Source organism: Takifugu rubripes, chromosome 4 (assembly GCF_901000725.2).
Source record: "Takifugu rubripes chromosome 4, fTakRub1.2, whole genome shotgun sequence".
Taxonomy (NCBI): Eukaryota; Metazoa; Chordata; class Actinopteri; order Tetraodontiformes; family Tetraodontidae; genus Takifugu; species Takifugu rubripes.
The window spans coordinates 4,259,028-4,276,369 of record NC_042288.1 but is presented as its reverse complement, the minus strand read 5'-3'; the positions used below and the strand labels follow the sequence as shown (position 1 = coordinate 4,276,369).

Genomic DNA, 17,342 nt, shown 5'->3' with positions numbered 1-17,342 from the left:
TGAATGACTGTGAGACTACAAGTGAACAACAGAACATGGCCAGAAAATGACAAAACACTGGCTTATACCTTGAATATGTGGAAATGAAAACATACATTGCACATTTAATTAGGTATACATGTTACACATACACACCAACACAAATACACACTCAGACATCTATGATCAAGCCATGTAACACATGTCCTTTTGATGTAGGATTTATTTCAGTGGTTTTGCAGGTCACCTGGAACTGGTGCTTGTTACAGGCCTCCAGCAGATGAGATTTACGCACAGTGGAGAGACGCTCGAGAGCTGCCCACTGATTCTACAGCACCGACAGGAGAGGAAGCAAGGGAGGAGTTAATCATTTATAAATAGCTGACAAACATCAGGTCTCATGTTTCCACCACCATTTATTATTTAAGATGGATCATTCTGCTTCATTCATCCTGGATTGAGAAGAACATTTTAAACATGAACAACCTGAATATCCTTAATACGTTCTTTGATCTTGTCTGCCCCAAAATGGTTGTTGGCCACTAGCTCCTCCCCCTGGCGGATGGTCTGCTGTAGGTGGCCGGCACGCCCGCTCATCTCATCTTCCAAAGCTTTATGCTGACTGAGGAGCCGAAATGCACCGGTCAGGTCCTTCCCATGATCTTCGGAGGAGAGGATCTGCTCCTTCTCCCTGATCCAACCCTCCTACAGACCACACACACATATGTTCAGGTCACATGACCTCTGTGTGCCAGGAAATCTTACTCTATCAAGAGTGATTGTGTACCTCTTCAGCCATCTCCCAGAAGAACTTCCACAAGCGGCGAGATTCCTCAAGGCAACCTCGGCGCTCAGCTGCTAGCTGACTCAATTCCTGGTAACAAAATTCCATGTGCGTGACCCTATCCTGAATCACCTGAGGGTCGCATGGTTTATAATCTGAGCAGAAGGAGGAAAGTGACCTTTTATTGATTGATGAACAATCACATGACCGGCAAGGACAGGTTTTCTTACCCTCTACATCCAGAGCAAACTTCTGAGCATTGCTGTTGACATTTCGGACCCGGTCGGCCTGGATGGCAATGTCGGATTCCACAAGCGCGTGTTTCTGCAACAGATCCTCCACGCCAAGCAGATGTTTGCCATAATCCTGTGAGAGCAGCAGCATCTGAGGAAAAGGGGGACGTTAGACCAGAGAAAGTAGGAGCTCTCACAAGTGTCAGCGGGTACTTTGGCTGCGTTTAGCATTTAAAAGCTAATTTAGTGACTGATGAAAATATAGAATTAAGAGTTACACCTACAACAACTGTGCTTGTGGGTTTAAAAGATTGGTCTGGAGATTGAAATTCAAAAATCTGGAGTTAATTCTCACTTCCTGTTTTCTCCACAAAAAACCATCATAATCAGAAATCAGGAGAAATCAGATTAATAATGTCACCTTCATCTCATCCATCCAGTCCATGATGTAGAGCATCTCCTGGAAGACCCTCTGCAGGCCCAGGTTCATCTCCAGCCTGAGCCGACGGGCCTTCAGCAGCTCCAGCAGGTACTCCCACAGACGCATTACGTTGTCTTTACGGGCCGTGACACGTTTAATATCGTGGTAACTCTCTGCCTCCAGTTCCTTTGCCACGGCAACCACTGCCTGCAGATTCACCATAACCGATTGATCTCACTGATCACAGAAAGCAGTCACTGTTTCAGGTGTTGTCATGCAAACAGACCAACCTGGACACGCTCTTCATATGCTGCAATGTCCGTTTCTATGGCTTCATGTTTCTTTGTAGCTGCTTCAACAGCCTGAAGGTCACAGCCAAAGTTATCCTAAGGTGACAAGGAAAGGAAACAAGGTCACATACAAGTGATGCTTTGATCCAGTGAGATATACTGAGATAATCAGATGGCCTAGTGACTCTTGTGGCCTTGAATGTTGACCATTACCTGGGAGACAAGCCGTTGATTCTCGCTCAGCCACGTCTCTCTCATGGCAGCTTTACGATCGAAGCGTCGGGCAAGCTGCTCTAGTTTCTCTTGACGAATCAACTCCGTCCTCAGGGCCAACTCCCGCTCATGCTCCGCCCTCTCCAGACGCTCCCAGGCCTACAAATGCACCCACAATAGACACGTCCATCCCTGCTTTGATGTAAGTCTAATGGTAAGGTTGAGTTGCGATCATGTCACCTTGTTGATGTCAGAGATGAGTTTTCCTTCTCTCGGTGTAAAGACCTTCTGGTTGTTGGCCCTCATCTTACTCTGGATGGTGAATAGAAGAACTTCCAGGTTTCCTTTTTCTGTGAACCTTCAAACATCATTTAAACACATCATTGAATTCTTGTTCATCTCTACAGAGTGCAAGATGAAGTTTGTTATTTACGGTGTGCGTGGACTGACTTGGGAGGTTTCTCAACAGTTCTGTACGTATTGAATGCCTGCAGCTGCTGCTGGACTCCCACCAGAGAGTTGGCGAACTTCCTGTTGTTTAGGATGATTATGGTCTGTTCAATCCACTCCAAAAGGTCCGATGCCAGAGACTCATACTTCTCGATCATCTTCTCTGTCTCAATGGCATGGTCCAGAACCTGAATACAGGTTAACACGGAAAAGGTTGTAGTTATCTTAAATTCCTGTGGGGCAGGACCCAACCAGACTCACCTTCCCAATTCTCTTCCCCTCCACCTTCAGGGCTTTCATCTTGGAGAAGTAATGATAGTAGGTGACTACATAAGTGATGATGGACTTCTCGTCGGGGTGATCCACACTGATGTCTGCACACACAAAGAAGAACCCTATTTTTTACAGAACTATCGACTGTATCTTTAAATTCATGCACAATCTGCAGAAATGATCTTGGTGATCAAAGCTACTAGCATCTGGAAAAATGGGAACTGGGCAGCCTTTAAATGTTTGACTGAAGATAATTATCCTAGAGCAGCACTCTTATTTCAACACGGACACCTCCTGTATTTGCACGCAGAGCAACAGTTGTACAGTCTGTCAATTTTTTGTCTACTGTCCAGGACATCCCTCTCAGTGAGGATTAAAGGTAGCAGCTCCACTGATTTAGTGAAGTCTCAAACATTGTTGACCTTCTGGGCTGACCCTGGTTCTCACCCATCTGGTCGGTTGTGCTGCTCGGTTTTCTCAATCTCAGTGTGTGTGTGTGTGTGTGTGTGTGTGTGTGTGTGGGGGGGGTCTTCCTGGTCCTCTTTGACCCCACAGACCCACTCAGATTTACTTCTTCGTCTTCAGGATGACAAACTCTAATAATTACACATTCTCCTCTTTTTGTCCTTCCCAGTGGTCTATCTTCTTGTTCTTCTTTACCCCTCTGTCCATCAGCAGTAGGGTCCTTGTAGTGTGTGTGGGTGTGTCTTTGTTCACAGGTGTGTGTTTATGCACAGGTGTGTGCTGCTCACCTTCGGGGTCCAGCAGCTTGGTGAGGCCCAGGTGCTGCTCAGCCAGGTTGAAGGCATTCTGCAGGTTGTAGTGAGCATTTGATTTCTTCAGCTTGTCAAAGTCTATCAGGTCTGGTCTGAAGAGAAACCAATCAGATCAATAATTCAATCATCTGCCTGCATCAGCAGCACATGACCTGAACTACAGCTGACTTTCATTTCACAGTTACCAAAGAATAAGGCACCTTTGTTCACTGGATTCATGGGGAACTAGAATTCCTTCAAAATTTGGCAGGAAATATCTTTTATCTAAACCCCAACTGACAGTAAGTAAAGGTGTGGCAAGTAAATGATAATGAAGATGATGAAGAGTACTACCTGTGTTTGTGGATGAGAGCGTTAAATGCCATTCCATCTCTCCAGCTGGTGGTAAAGTTATGGATGTTGACATTGGAATATCTGAACAGTAGAAGGAAGTCAGGACGTTCTTTGTCTTTTTCACATTAAATAAAATCACTTTAGTCCAGCAGCAGAAAGGGCTGATGGGAAATGTAGTTTAGGGTTAGGTTCTCACCCTGCAGTTTTCATTTGACACCAGAGCAGAAGAGCATCTTTAGCTGACTTTTTTTCCTTGTTGTCTTCTGTCTCAACACTTATGTCCTGGATCTGAAATGAACCCACCACACACACAGAATGACACTACTAATAATAATACTATTACTACAACTAATAATAATAATAATAAGATTGATAATACCAATAATGACAGTACTACTACTAACAACAATAATAATAACAATTATAATAATACTAGTCCTAATAATAATACTAATAGTAAGAATAATACCACCAATACAACTAATAATATTTATGTGTCTCATCTCTGTAAAAGTGAACAATTAACAAATCTATGTGTGCAGAGTTGAGCAGCAGCTCACCTGGAAGCGCAGGATGATGGTCCAGATGAGGCCTAGCGTCAGACGATGGTTTCCATCAACGATGTCGTGAGAGCCCATGTTTTCCAGATGAACCCTTTGTTCCTTGAGGAACTGCAGAGCCTTGTCCACATTCTCCAAGCAGTGGATTCGCATTCGTCCTTTAGTGGGTTTGGGCTAGAAGGAGAAATCAGACTTGAAGCTTCAAACTGGACATTTCTACTGTGTGGATGTTCTAACTAATCATTCAGATGAATACAGAGAAACAGAAAGCACTAACATCATAAAATGATAGCAGCTGTCTTCAAACTGAGGGAGGCGCCCCCTGGGGGAGGCAGGAATTATGACGGTGTGTGGGGCTACTGTGAAATGTTTCGACTCACAAGTTACATCCAGCAAATGATTCTAATTGTACAACCATCTTTCCAACCCCCTTAAAACCACTGAATTGCGCCAGTCAAAGATTTTTCATCACTAGCATGGCCACATTTGTGCCAGCACAACAAATTAAACACAATAATTACAACAGAATGCAAAATTAATGGAAAGAATATTGCTAAAAATGAGAATCGTCGAAGATCAAATAAATGATAAAAAGATGTTTCATTTTCAGACTGAAATCTTTTCCTGATCTGATTACACATAATACCTGCAATTCTTTGATCAGAGCCAATTAATTATTTAAAGGTCATCATAAGGAAGCATAGGGTGTAGCCAATAACAATTGGATGACGCTTGGGAACAAATAAGATTAAAATTTAGAACTCTTTTTTAGTTTTTAGATGAAAGCTACTCTACATGCAGGTAGGTGGTGTTGGTCCTTGTTCTTCATCACAATTAGAGAGCACAAACATCAAACAGGAATCAAAATGAGATCTTCATTAGATGGTTAAAGTGCCATCGGCCCCGTTTTCCTTTCTGTCAGAAAAAAGCCACTTTCACAATAAAAGCCTTTCAGCTGTTATCGTTAGAACCCACCAGTTTCTCTCCTGACAGAACCTCCAGCAGTTTGATGAGCATTCGACCGTCCCTCAGGTCCATGTAGAGGTCTGTGATCCTGCAGGACACCCGGGACAGATGGGAGTTGACCCACTTAGTGAAGGTCTTCTTCTGGACAGCCTCACGTTCATCTGAAACACACCCAGACCAACAGCAATGTCAGTCTCAACTACAGAAGGTTGTGCCGGTGACACCTCCTGGACCAGCACAGGTCTTCATCACTGAATGTTTCCAGAGAAAGTCTTGAAACTACAGAGGAGAGACAGAAAGGGAGACCAGATAGGAAAGACAGGAGATGAGATCAGAGAGGAAAGACAAGAGATGAGGCCAGAGAGGAGAGACAGGGGAGAAGACCAGAGAGAAGAGAGAAGATTGGTTTTCAAATCTATTTACAATAATAACGATAACATAAATCTGGTTGTCCTCACGTCTTCATGGGATAGAAAAAAAACAAAACACAAACTAGAGAACAAACCATCAATCAATACCTGAATTAAAACGAAAAGAAAAGGTGTCAGGAATAGAAATTCTGGATAGAACTTTGACAAGAATTCACAATTACAAAACACATTCCCACAAATAAATGTAAGGTCTTCTATCATTCTAAGGACTCTCAGTGATGATCACCCTTCTATCCTTTTAATTTGTTTTGATTGATTGTTATTTTACCTTAAAACCCCTTAAAGTTTAAGCCGGGCTTAAACTGTCCACTAAAGTATCCTCACGTCAGTCCGTCCGTCAGTGAGTGAGTGAGTGAGTGAGTGAGTGAGAGAGAGAGAGAGAGAGAGAGAGAGAGAGAGAGCGCGCTCATGTTGACTTCCAAGTAACATCGGCACAGATGTGGCAACACACCTTTTCCTTTACTCTCATCGTCACAGGAATGAAAAGAAAAATATCATTTATGAGTTCACCGTGTTTTTTCTGTGTGTGCGTGTGCAAACACTGCACCATATTTTTAGGCGCATGCTAAAACATACAGTAAAAAATGACAACGGAAGTAAAACAGTGAGTTTCGACACATTTATTGAACAAAATATTCATTCTTCCGCCACAAAACCATCAAAGTTTTCATCTTCTGTATCTGAATTAAACAGCTGCGCTATTTCAATGTCCAACATCCCAAATTCCTCTTCTTCATCATCTGAATCAGACTCACCGACCGGTTCCGCTTCAGCGTTGATGCCGGCTTTTGTGAAAGCTCTTACAATACATGAAGACGGTATCATAGAAGGAGTGTTCGCCTTCCGTCATCCAGCGCTCTGTCCGTTTCCGTGGCAGCCGAGAATCTCGTGCCCCGTTGTGCGTATCGCCACCGTGCTGGTCCCTTTTTTCTCCACTGTGTGGGTCAAAGGGATGTCAAAAGTCAGAGGGATCTCATCCATGTTGGTGATGTGGCTGGGCGCGGTTATCTTGTCGCGGCAGTAGGTGCGGAAGATGGCCACCCTCTCCTGGTAATCCGCGGGCAGCCGCTGCGCAACAGTTGTCCTTGCACGTATGGAGAGATGCCGCCACCTCAAATGCTCAAATGCAAGTGAAAACACCAAGATTGCTCGATTGCCATTTTCAGCCACATATTCGATGGCCTGCAGTTTAAAGTAAGCCTCATACGCGTGTCGCTTGACCGGCGCCATTTTAGAGGATACTTACGCGCAGGTGTGCTGCTAATCGATTGGCGGAGCGTTTACCGTAGTGCCCCCACCAAAGGCACACAGCAGATTTTGGAACTCAGTCCACACACAAGGCGCACCATATTATAAGGTGCACCGTCGATTTTTGAGAAAATCTCAGTGTTTTAGGTGTGCCTTATAGTCATGAAAATACGGTGTATATATATATATATATATATATATATATTTTTTTTATTTTTTAAATCGCTTCCTCGCCCTCCTGGGCGGTGCCTCCTTCCTTCCTTCAGACTCGGGTCCTCTACCAGAGGCCTGGGAGTCTGAGGGTTTTGTGCAGGATGTTAGCTGTTCCTAGGACTGCGTTCTTCTGGACAGAGATCTCTGGTGTGGTTCCTGGTATCTGTTGGAGCCATCTACTCAGTTTGGGTGTTACTGCCCCTAGTGTCCCAATCACCACTGTGACCACTGTTGCCTTCATGCCCCACATTCTCTCCATCTCCTCCTTCAGCCCTTGGTACTTCTCCAGCTTCTCGTGTTCCTTCTTCCTTATGTTGCTATCACTCGGGATTGCTACATCTATCACCACCACTGTCTTCCGGTGTTTATCCACCACCACTATGTCAGGCTGGTTGGCCACCACCATCTTGTCAGTCTGGATCTGGAAGTCCCACGGGATCTTGGCCTGCTCATTCTCCACCACTTTCGGGGGTGTCTCCCACCTGGTCCCTGGGACCTCCAGCCCATACTCAGTGCAGATGTTCCTGTACACTATGCCAGCCACCTGGTTATGCCGTTCCATGTATGCCTTGCCTGCCAGCATCTTGCACCCTGCTGTGATGTGTGATGGTGAGGAGCTTCCTTGTCTTGATGTCAGTGGCTTGTATCTCTTCCAGTGGCCAGGGTATTATGCCAGCAGGGTATCTGATTACTGGCAGGGCGTAGGTGTTTATGGCCTGGATCTTGTGCTTACCATTCAGCTGACTTTTCAGGACCTTTCTTAACCTCTGCAGGTATTTGGCTGTGGCTGACCTCCTAGCTGCCTCCTCATGGTTACCATTTGCCTGTGGGATCCCCAGGTATTTGTAACTGTCCTGCACACTTGTGATGTTGCCTTCAGGTAGTTCAACCCCGTCAGTTGCGATCACCTTTCCCCTTCTAGATATCATCCGCCCACATTTGTCTAGCCCGAATGACATCCCGCTGTCTTTGCTGTAGATCCTAGTGAGGTGAATCAGGGAGTCGATGTCGCGCTCGTTCTTGGCATACAGCTTGATGTCGTCCATGTAAAGGAGGTGGCTTACGGTTGTTTCACTTCGGAACTGGTACCCATAGCCACTCTTGGTGATGATCTGGCTGAGGGGGTTTAGGCCTATGGGACAGAGCATCTCCTTGATATATGCCACATCTGATGCTCACCCGTGCAATTGGCTTTGAGTTGGCCTCCAGAGTCGTGTTCCACAGCTTCATGGAGTTCTGGATGAACTCTCTTAGTGTCCTGTTGGTGTTATACAGCTTTAGGCACTCTAGTATCCATGTGTGCGACATTGAGTCATAGGCTTTAATGTAATCAATCCAGGCAGTGCACAGGTTGGTGTGCCGCCTACTACAGTCCTGGGCGATTGCCCTGTCGACCAGTAGCTGGTGTTTGGCACCTCTGGTGTTGTTCCCTATGCCTTTCTGTGCTCTGCTCATGTACTGATCCACATGACTGCTGATCTTAGCCGCTATAATGCCTAATAGGAGCTTCCATGCGGTGCTTAGGCAAGTTATGGGCCAGAAGTTGGAAACGGTTACAAAAAAGACTGAGTTCGTCATGGACACGGAGGATGAGGAGGACGGGGAGTTCATCTTCAGAACGCCCATCAAGAGGAAGAGCACAGACACTAAGAGTGAGCGTCTTACAGGAGAACTAGTGGAGCGGACGGGTACAGGAAAGACCGAGTTCGTCCTGGACACGGACGATGAGGACGACGGGGAGTTCATCTTCAGAACACCCATCAAGAGGCAGAGCAAAGACATAAAGAGTGAGCGTCTCACTGGGGAGCTGGTGGAGCGGACGGGTACAGGAAAGACTGAGTTCGTCCTGGACACGGAGGACGAGGGAGAGGAGGAGTTCATCTTCAGAACGCCCATCAAGAGGCAGAGCACAGATACAAAAAATGTACAGAAAATGTCCACAGCAGAACATCACACGCACAGCTCACAAGACGCACATAGCTCACAGGACACACGCAACCCACAGGACATACACAGCCCACAGAACGCACACAGCCCACAGGACATGCATGACACCCCAATGGATACACAAAGCACACAGAGCTCTTTGGTGGGCGTACAGGAGAGGGACAGTTCGCGGGACATACAGGAGGCTTCCGTTTATGGTAATATACAGGTGACACGTCTTGCTTACTCTCTGGAGAGGATCAAGTTTTTCCTCAGGATCACAAAGGGGCAAAGGTGTGTACAGGTGGAGAACCCCTTTCCAGACCTTCAGCTCTTCCAGGATACCGTTAAGCAGCTTATGAGAATGGAGAGTGACGACGGGCCCTCCTTCACCAACCGGAAGACGTACCGCCTCAAGAAAATGTTGGTCAAGATTCGGTCAGGAATACATGTAATAAAGGTTCACTCTCACACTCACTGACTGACTGGTCTTTAAAACTAATCCAAGAGACTCACAGCGACGGGAACAATGAGGGGGACTGGAGGAGGGAGTGGCCAGGCCAGGTCTTTCTCAGCCACAAACTGTGCTGGGGTGGGAATCCTGTTCTCCCCACACTTTAAGACTCTGTCTGCGGAAACGCACCACATCATGGATGGACACGTCTTGATGGTAAAAGCTGTTTATGAAAACATGAAACTGGTCTTCCTGTGTGTTTATGCTCCTGTGTTGAGCAGAGACAGAATGAACTGTTTAAATGTCCTGTGTAATGTTGTCAGAGGTGTCCAGGATGAGTTCCTATTCATGGGGGGGGCGATTTTAACTGCACAGTCGATGCAAGACTGGACAGGAATCACCTGGAGCCCCATCCTGCTTCATCTGCCCGTCTGAAGAGACTTTTAGAGACTTATGACCTGAAGGACGTATGGAGAGGGTTCAACAACGCCATCAGACGGTACACCTGGGCCCACTGTCGGGACAACAGCATGTCTTTGGCCAGACTAGATCGGTTTTATTGTTTCAAACATCATCTTAGCATCTTTAAGAACTGTCACATCGTTAACACCGCTCTGTTAGAGGATCATGTCTTTAGACAGGCTTTGCAGGCACACAGACTCAGGAAACCCATGTTTTCGTCGCTGCACAGGTGGTGGGATTTTGGAAAAACTGTAATTCAACAATTTTGTCAACAGTACACTCGCAACGTCACCAAGCACGTCACCAGATCCCTCCAGGACCTGGAGACTGAGGTACAGAACCTGCTGGGCTGTACAGAAAACAGAGGACATGTTGAAGTCCTCCAAAGCAAAAACGCCGCCATAGCCAGCCTGTTGGGCACTACAGCGCAGGGGGCGCTGGTGCACTCCCGCAACATGAACGCCTCCATGATGGATGCCCCGTCCAAGTTCTTCTTCTGTCTAGAACAGAAGAATGGCCAGAGGAAGGTCATCCACTGCCTGTGTGCCAACGACAGCTCCGACATCACCGACACTGCTAGGATCAGAAGACACGCCACTTGCTTCTATAAGGAACTTTTTAAAAGTTGCGCGGTGGAGAATCCAGGGCTGGAGACAGAGTTCTTGACTGATCTTCCTCAGGTGGGGGAGTCCTCAAACACTCTTCTGTCAGCGGACTTGACCTTGGAAGAGCTTCATGTGGCACTCATGAGCCTGGCAAACGGAAAAACTCCAGGCATCGACGGCATCCCAGTGGAGTTTTACAAAGCCTTTTGGTCGGTGGTGGGAAAAGACATGCTCGAGGTATTCCTGGAGAGCTGGAGGACTGGACTGCTGCCACGGAGCCGCAGGAGAGCAATCGTCACCCTGCTCCTAAAGAAAGGAGACCTACAGGATCTAAAGAATTGGAGGCCGGTCTCCTTGCTTTGTGGAGACTACAAGATCCTCTCCAAGGTGCTAGCTATCCGACTCAGGGAGGCAATGGCGGAGGTGATTCATGTAGACCAGACCTACTGTGTGCCTGGCAGGCGAATCAGTGATAACATCAACTTGATTCGGCATGTTTTGGACATCTCTAGCTCTTTGGGCATTGACACTGGTCTTATTTCCTTGGACCAGGAAAAGGCATTTGATCGGGTTGAACACCAGTACCTGTGGAAGACGCTCGCCGCATTTGGGTTCAGCCCAGGTTTTATCGCCAGGGTTCAGGTCATGTACTCTGATGTTGCGAGTATACTGAAAATTAATGGTGGTCTGGCTGCTCCCTTTACTGTCCAGAGAGGGGTGCGGCAGGGGTGTTCGCTTTCCGGAATGCTTTACTCTGTTGCCATTGAACCGCTTAATTGTACAGAAGATCACGTTTTAGATTGAAATCAAATAGAACCGCATCCAGTTTCCAAGCAGGTTCTGAGGCAGCTGGTCCGCTCCCATGGTCTGGTGGACGTGTGGAGAAGGATGCATGCGAGCCACAGACAGTTCACCTGGTCCCACATCAGAGACGACACCATCTCTTTGGCTTGCCTCGACCGCTTTTACTGTTGTAAACACCATTTTAGTACTTTTAAAAAGTGTGATTTTTACCAGTGGGTTTTACAGATCACTCTTTGCTTTTAGGCTGCGTGCTAGTTAGGGACATTCGCCCTAAAAGCGCCTACTGGCATTTTAATTCAACTCTGACTGCCGACAGAGGTTTTAAGGAGGCTTTTAGTTACTTTTGGGCTGGTTTTAGGCAGAGGAAGAAGGATTTTACCAGTCTAAGACAGTGGTGGGACCATGGCAAAGTTCAGATCAGGTTGTTGTGGCAGCAGCACACTCTCAATGTCACCCGCTACATCACCAGATCAATCGAAGCTCTGGAGACCGGGATTATGGAACTGGAGCAGTTTTGTGAGTCCAGAGGAGATCGAGGGTGTTTGGAGGCCCTCAAGGCCAAAAAGATGGCCTTGGCCAACCTGCTGGACACTAAGGTACAAGGTGCGCTGGTGCGGTCCCGGATACCCCCTCGACATTCTTCTTTGGCTGAGAACCTGGAAGCCTTTAAACAGCAGTGGGGACATGACGAGGTTTTAGTGAAGGTAACAGAGCAGGGGGAGATGGCTGCTCTGAGGGACAGGTTAGGGTTTTAACTGTTTTTATGTGAACAGAGCACTGTAAATAAAGTACACTTTGAAAGTCAAAAGTCTCTCTCTCTCTCTCTCTCTCTCTCTCTCTCTGGTGAGTGTGTCGGCTCTGGGAGTGAGAGACAGATTTCAGCGGTTTTTCCAAACTTTTCCTATATTTGAATCTTTATTGTTACACTGGGTGGTGTTTAATCACATTGGGGAGCACTATTCTGAAATTTCAAGGTTTATTCACTGTCTTTGGTGGAATTGTTTGGTGGCCACGGTCGCCATGCCGGTCATGGCAGCGGCGGCGGGAGCCTCCGAGCTGGAGAAACTTACCCACGGACACGGTGTCAAACTCTCTCCACCGGACGGTGTGTCCATGGAGGAGTGTGCGCTGGCTGTGGGGGACATTGTGGGGCACGGAAGTGTGAAGTCCGCGTCCAGGATGAATAAAATGGTGGTGGTGTTTGTGGGTAGCATGGACAAAGCCGATCAGCTGGTGGCGGCTGGGGTGGTAATCAACGGTGAACACACACCGATGCTCCCCCTGTCGAACCCTGCGAAAAAGGTGGTGGTGTCCAATGTTCCTCCGTTCTTTAAGAACGATATGTTGTTGAGGAAGCTCAGCAGACACGGGCGCATAGTGTCCCCGATGAGGTTAATTCCTCTCGGGACCAAGTCCCTGCTGCTGAGGCACGTGGTGTCCTTTAGACGGCAGGTAGCGATGGTTCTAAATAATAATGAGGAAGAGCTCAAACCGGGTCTTCGTTTCAGGGTGGATGATTTCGATTACACTGTTTTTACACGCCCTACTGACTCTCAAAAATGTTTTGGTTGTGGGGAGGAGGGCCATCTGATCCGGTCGTGCCCGAAGGGCGCGGAGGCTCGCCGGCCAGCCAACCTGCACGTCAGCGCAGCGCCGTGCGCGCGGAGCGACGCGGGCACAACCGCGGAGGTGGAGGAGCCAGCAGGGCCACAGGGGGACCACCCGGGGGACCACCTGGACCTGCAGAATGAGCGTTTCACCGGAGAGATGGTGGAGCAGACGGCTATAAGAATGATAGAGACCGTCCTGGACAATGAGGATGTTGGAGTGGAGGAGAGCAGCCTCAGTGTGGCCACGAAAAGGAAGAGCACGGATACAAAAGGTCAACAACGACAAAGTAAATAAACTGTCCACAGAAGAACCTCACGCACATAGCTTACAGGACGCGCACAGCTCACAAGACGCACACAGCTCACCACATACACGTACCCCACAGGACACACACAGCTCACAAGATGCACACAGCTCACAAGACACACACAGCTCACCGCACACACGTATCCCACAGGACACACACAGCTCACAGGACATGCACGGCACCCCAATGGACACACAAAGTACACAAAGCTCTTTGGTGGGCATACAGGAGGCATCGGCTCGTAAATGGCATCGTGATGACGTAAAGGTGGAGGTACGCCCTGGTTACCACCTGGAGAAGATCAAGTGGTTGCTCAGGGTCACAAAGGGGCAGAGGTCTGTACAAGTGGAGGACCAATTTCCAGACCTCCAGCTCTTCCAGGATCATGTTAAGATGTACATAAAGATGGAGAGATACTGCATGCCCTGTTTCACCGACCGGGAGACATTCCGCCTAAAAAAAATGCTGGTCAAGATTCGGGCTCAGCTTGAGAGCGCCGACAAGGACACACACGTTGGGGGGGGTGGGGGTCTGTCACTCCGATTGATTTCTTGCCGAACATTATTGAAGGTTTCAAGAGTACATGGTGCCTGAATGACGAACTATGTTTGGTTGAACTATGTTTGTGTTAGATCATGGTTGTTATAATGAGAAATAAAATTGAGTTTTGAAAAATCAATCTCTCTCTCTCTCAACAGTTCACGAGACATGCAGGAGACTTTTAATGATAACATTCAGGCCATAGTACAAGGGGCCTGAATGTACACAGTTCGTAACCTTTCTTCAGGAGACGCACAGCACTCCGGACAATGAGCCTGGCTGGAGAAGGGAGTGGGCGGGGCAGATGTTTCTTAGCAATAGAAGCAGCAACAGTGGGGGGGTGGGGGTCCTCTTCTCCAGAGATTTTGTACCTCTCTCCTCCTCTGTAGAGGAACCTGTACCAGGTAGATTGTTAAAAATAACCGCTGTCTTTGAAAATGTTAAGCTTGTTTTTGTGAATGTGTATGCTCCCACTGCTGGGTTGGACAGGCTGCTTTTGCTAAATGAGGTAGAGAAGGTTGTTGCCGGTTGTAACAACAATGAGTTTCTGTTCCTGGGCGGAGATTTTAATTGCACAGAGAACCCCCTGCTGGACAGGAACTACCTGGAACCTCATCTGCCATCAAAAAGCACCCTCACAAAGCTGGTGCAGGCTCGTGAGTTGTGTGACGTGTGCCTTCAAAACCCTGTGGAGCAATTTTCAAATGACAAAACGCAGTTACAGCTCCATCCAGCAGTGGTGGGATGTTAGGAAGGTCCACATCAAACAGTTTTGTCTGCAGTACACCCTCAATGCCAGCAGGGACACTGGAGACCTGGAGAGAGAAGTGGTGGAGCTCCAACTTTTCTCAAATTTCTCAAGACTAAATCATCAGATTTAGCTGACCTGCTGGGTGTGGCTGCTCAGGGCGCTCTGGTCCGCTCAAGGTTCCAACACATCACCCAGATGGATGCCCCCTCTCACTTTTTCTTTGGCCTGGAACGTAAGAATGGCCAGAGGAGGATGATACACTTCCTGAGGGCCAACAATGGACAGGTGCTTGAGGACCCTATTGAGATTCGCCAGCGGGCAGTGATATACTACCAGGATCTGTACAGGAAGGAATGCCGGGAATAGCCTGGGGTGGAGCAGTTCTTCCTGAACGGTCTACCCCAGGTGGGTGAAGACAATAACAGGGAGCTGGATGCTCCTCTGTCCGCTGAGGAACTGACAACAGCGTTGCATGGCCTGGCTGGTGGGAAAGCCCCTGGCATTGATTGGCTTCCAGCGGAGTTTTACAGGGCCTTCTGGCCTGTTCTCGGCGAGGACCTGCTGTGCGTCCTCAGGAACAGTCTGAGCCAAGGTCAGCTGCCACTGAGCTGCAGGAGAGCCGTCCTCACACTCCTCCCAAAGAAAGGGGACCTACAAGACGTAAAGAACTGGCGCCCGGTGTCTTTGCTATGCACCGACTACAAGCTGCTGTCCAAGATTTTGTCAACTTGGTTGAGAAAGGTGATGGAGATGGTGATCCATGAGGATCAGACGTACTGTGTGCCCAGCAGGTTAATCTTTGACAACATAGCTTTAATTCGAGACATTTTGGACCTCTCTGGTTCATGGGGTCGTGGGCTTGGTGTGATTTCTCTGGACCAAGAAAAATGCTTTTGACAGGGTTGAACACCAGTACCTGTGGCGGACACTGCAGGCCTTCGGATTCAGCCCAGGTTTCATAGCCAGAATCCAGGCCTTGAGAGTGGCATTGAGAGTGTGCTGAAGCTCAACAGTGGCCTGAGTGCTCCTTTCGTTGTCCGGAGGGGGATCAGGCAGGGCTGCTCAATGTCAGGGATGCTCTACGCCCTGTCTATTGAGCCCCTCCTCCGGAGACTGAGAGCAGAGCTATCGGGTTTCACCATTCCAGGTTGTCTGAGGCGTTATGTTGTGTCTGCCTACGCCGATGACATCATTGTTTTCATCAATAGTCAGAACGACATCACTAACCTCTGTGAAACTGTTACTAGGTTTAACAAACTGTCATCGGCGAAGGTTAATTGGGCCAAAAGTGAAGCCTTGGCAGTGGGAGAACGGTGTAAGCAGCTAACATTACCGGGGGGCCTCTCCTGGATGGCAGGGGGGTTGAGGTACTTGGGCATCCACCTTGGTGATGAAGCCTTTATGACCAAGAATTGGGAGGGGATTATAAAAAAAGTTGAGGGGAGGCTGAAGAGATGGAAATGGCTTCTTCCAAGGATGTCTTTCAAAGGCCGGGTCCTAGTCATTAATAATCTAGTGTCATCCATGCTGTGGCACCGCCTGGCATGTGTGGACCCCCCCCCCAAAACGTCCTGTCCAGGATACAGGCGGTTAAGGTGGATTTCTTCTGGGACCGTCTGCACTGGATACCACAGAGTGTCCTTTTTCTGCCGAGGGAGGAAGGAGGATTTGGCTTGGTCCACCTGGAGAGCAGAGGAGCGACTTTCAGGCTCCAGTTTGTCCAAAGGCTGCTGTGTGGTCCATCAGATCTGGTCTGGAGACCTGTGGCTCAAGCTGTGCTGAGGCGATGTGGTGGAATGGGGTTGGCAGCAACCCTATTCCTAATGGACCTAACAGGGGTCAGACTGGATGAACTCCCAGGGTTTTACAACGGACTTTTTAAGGTATGGAAGTTGTTTATACAGGGGAGATGGGCCACCTGCAACTCCATTTTTTGGCTTCTGGAGGAGCCGGTGGTCTATGGGGCCCGGTTCAGGTGTGAGGCAGGACCACAACTGGCCTAAAAAATGCGAGAGGCAGGTGTATTCACACTGAGGCAGTTGGTGAACGTGTGTGGCCCCCGGTTGGACAACGCAGCAGCACTGGCTCGGCACACAGGCGTGAGGTCAGTGAGGGTCCTGAACCAGATGCTAGGAGGATGGAGACACCAACTGGCGGCCAGTGAGCTGTAGCTGGTGAGCGAGTTCTGTAAAGGACGGAAACCAGCCAATCATGATGACCCCTGTCCAGACGTGAGGTTAACGCCTGTGCTGGGGAATGTTCCTGGCTCACAACCACTCTTGAGAGACGTGCAGCCTGTTGATTTAAGCTCCTCGTCGGGGAAGCTTATGTATAACACACTGGTCATGGTTCTAAACCAACGCAGCCTGGCAGGCCGTGTCGACACCAAATGGAGGACCCAACTGGCCCTCACAGAGACTCAGAGGCCAGAGTGGAGGTCCCTGTACAAGCCACCACTAACCTGGAGGGGCGGGGATCAACAATGGAGAATCCTTCACGGGGCCATCGCAGTCAACGGGTTCTTATCGCACATCAACCCAAACATCAGTGCCGAGTGTCCCTTCTGTGACCATAGAGAGACGGTGTTCCACTGTTTCTCCGAGTGCGATCACCTCTCTGTGCTGTTCCTGCTGCTGAATCAGATGTTCTCCCTGCTTGGTGAAGCTTTCTCACAAACCATCTTTATTCTGGGTTTCAGATACCACAGGAGAG

The 17,342-nt window shown here is 48.3% G+C and overlaps 1 protein-coding gene across 5 annotated transcripts in view; it reads right to left on the bottom strand.

Moving 5' to 3' along the window:
• Nucleotides 1-17,342, bottom strand: part of LOC101071033 (spectrin beta chain, non-erythrocytic 1-like) — a 56,294-nt gene that overhangs the window by 21,923 nt on the left and 17,029 nt on the right. For all 5 annotated transcript variants that reach the window (XR_003888173.1, XM_029834779.1, XM_029834780.1 and 2 more), the window contains 15 exons: nucleotides 5,288-5,439; nucleotides 4,313-4,486; nucleotides 3,949-4,040; nucleotides 3,753-3,833; nucleotides 3,396-3,511; nucleotides 2,632-2,744; nucleotides 2,371-2,558; nucleotides 2,161-2,278; nucleotides 1,921-2,079; nucleotides 1,708-1,803; nucleotides 1,418-1,624; nucleotides 994-1,147; nucleotides 767-918; nucleotides 466-684; nucleotides 227-307 (listed from right to left, as the gene is read on the bottom strand). Coding sequence is in view for 4 of the 5 variants with exons in the window: in XM_029834779.1 (XP_029690639.1) it covers nucleotides 227-307; nucleotides 466-684; nucleotides 767-918; nucleotides 994-1,147; nucleotides 1,418-1,624; nucleotides 1,708-1,803; nucleotides 1,921-2,079; nucleotides 2,161-2,278; nucleotides 2,371-2,558; nucleotides 2,632-2,744; nucleotides 3,396-3,511; nucleotides 3,753-3,833; nucleotides 3,949-4,040; nucleotides 4,313-4,486; nucleotides 5,288-5,439 (2,102 nt within the window). In the remaining variant the exon portion in view is untranslated. The remainder of the gene's footprint in view (nucleotides 1-226; nucleotides 308-465; nucleotides 685-766; nucleotides 919-993; nucleotides 1,148-1,417; nucleotides 1,625-1,707; nucleotides 1,804-1,920; nucleotides 2,080-2,160; nucleotides 2,279-2,370; nucleotides 2,559-2,631; nucleotides 2,745-3,395; nucleotides 3,512-3,752; nucleotides 3,834-3,948; nucleotides 4,041-4,312; nucleotides 4,487-5,287; nucleotides 5,440-17,342) is intronic.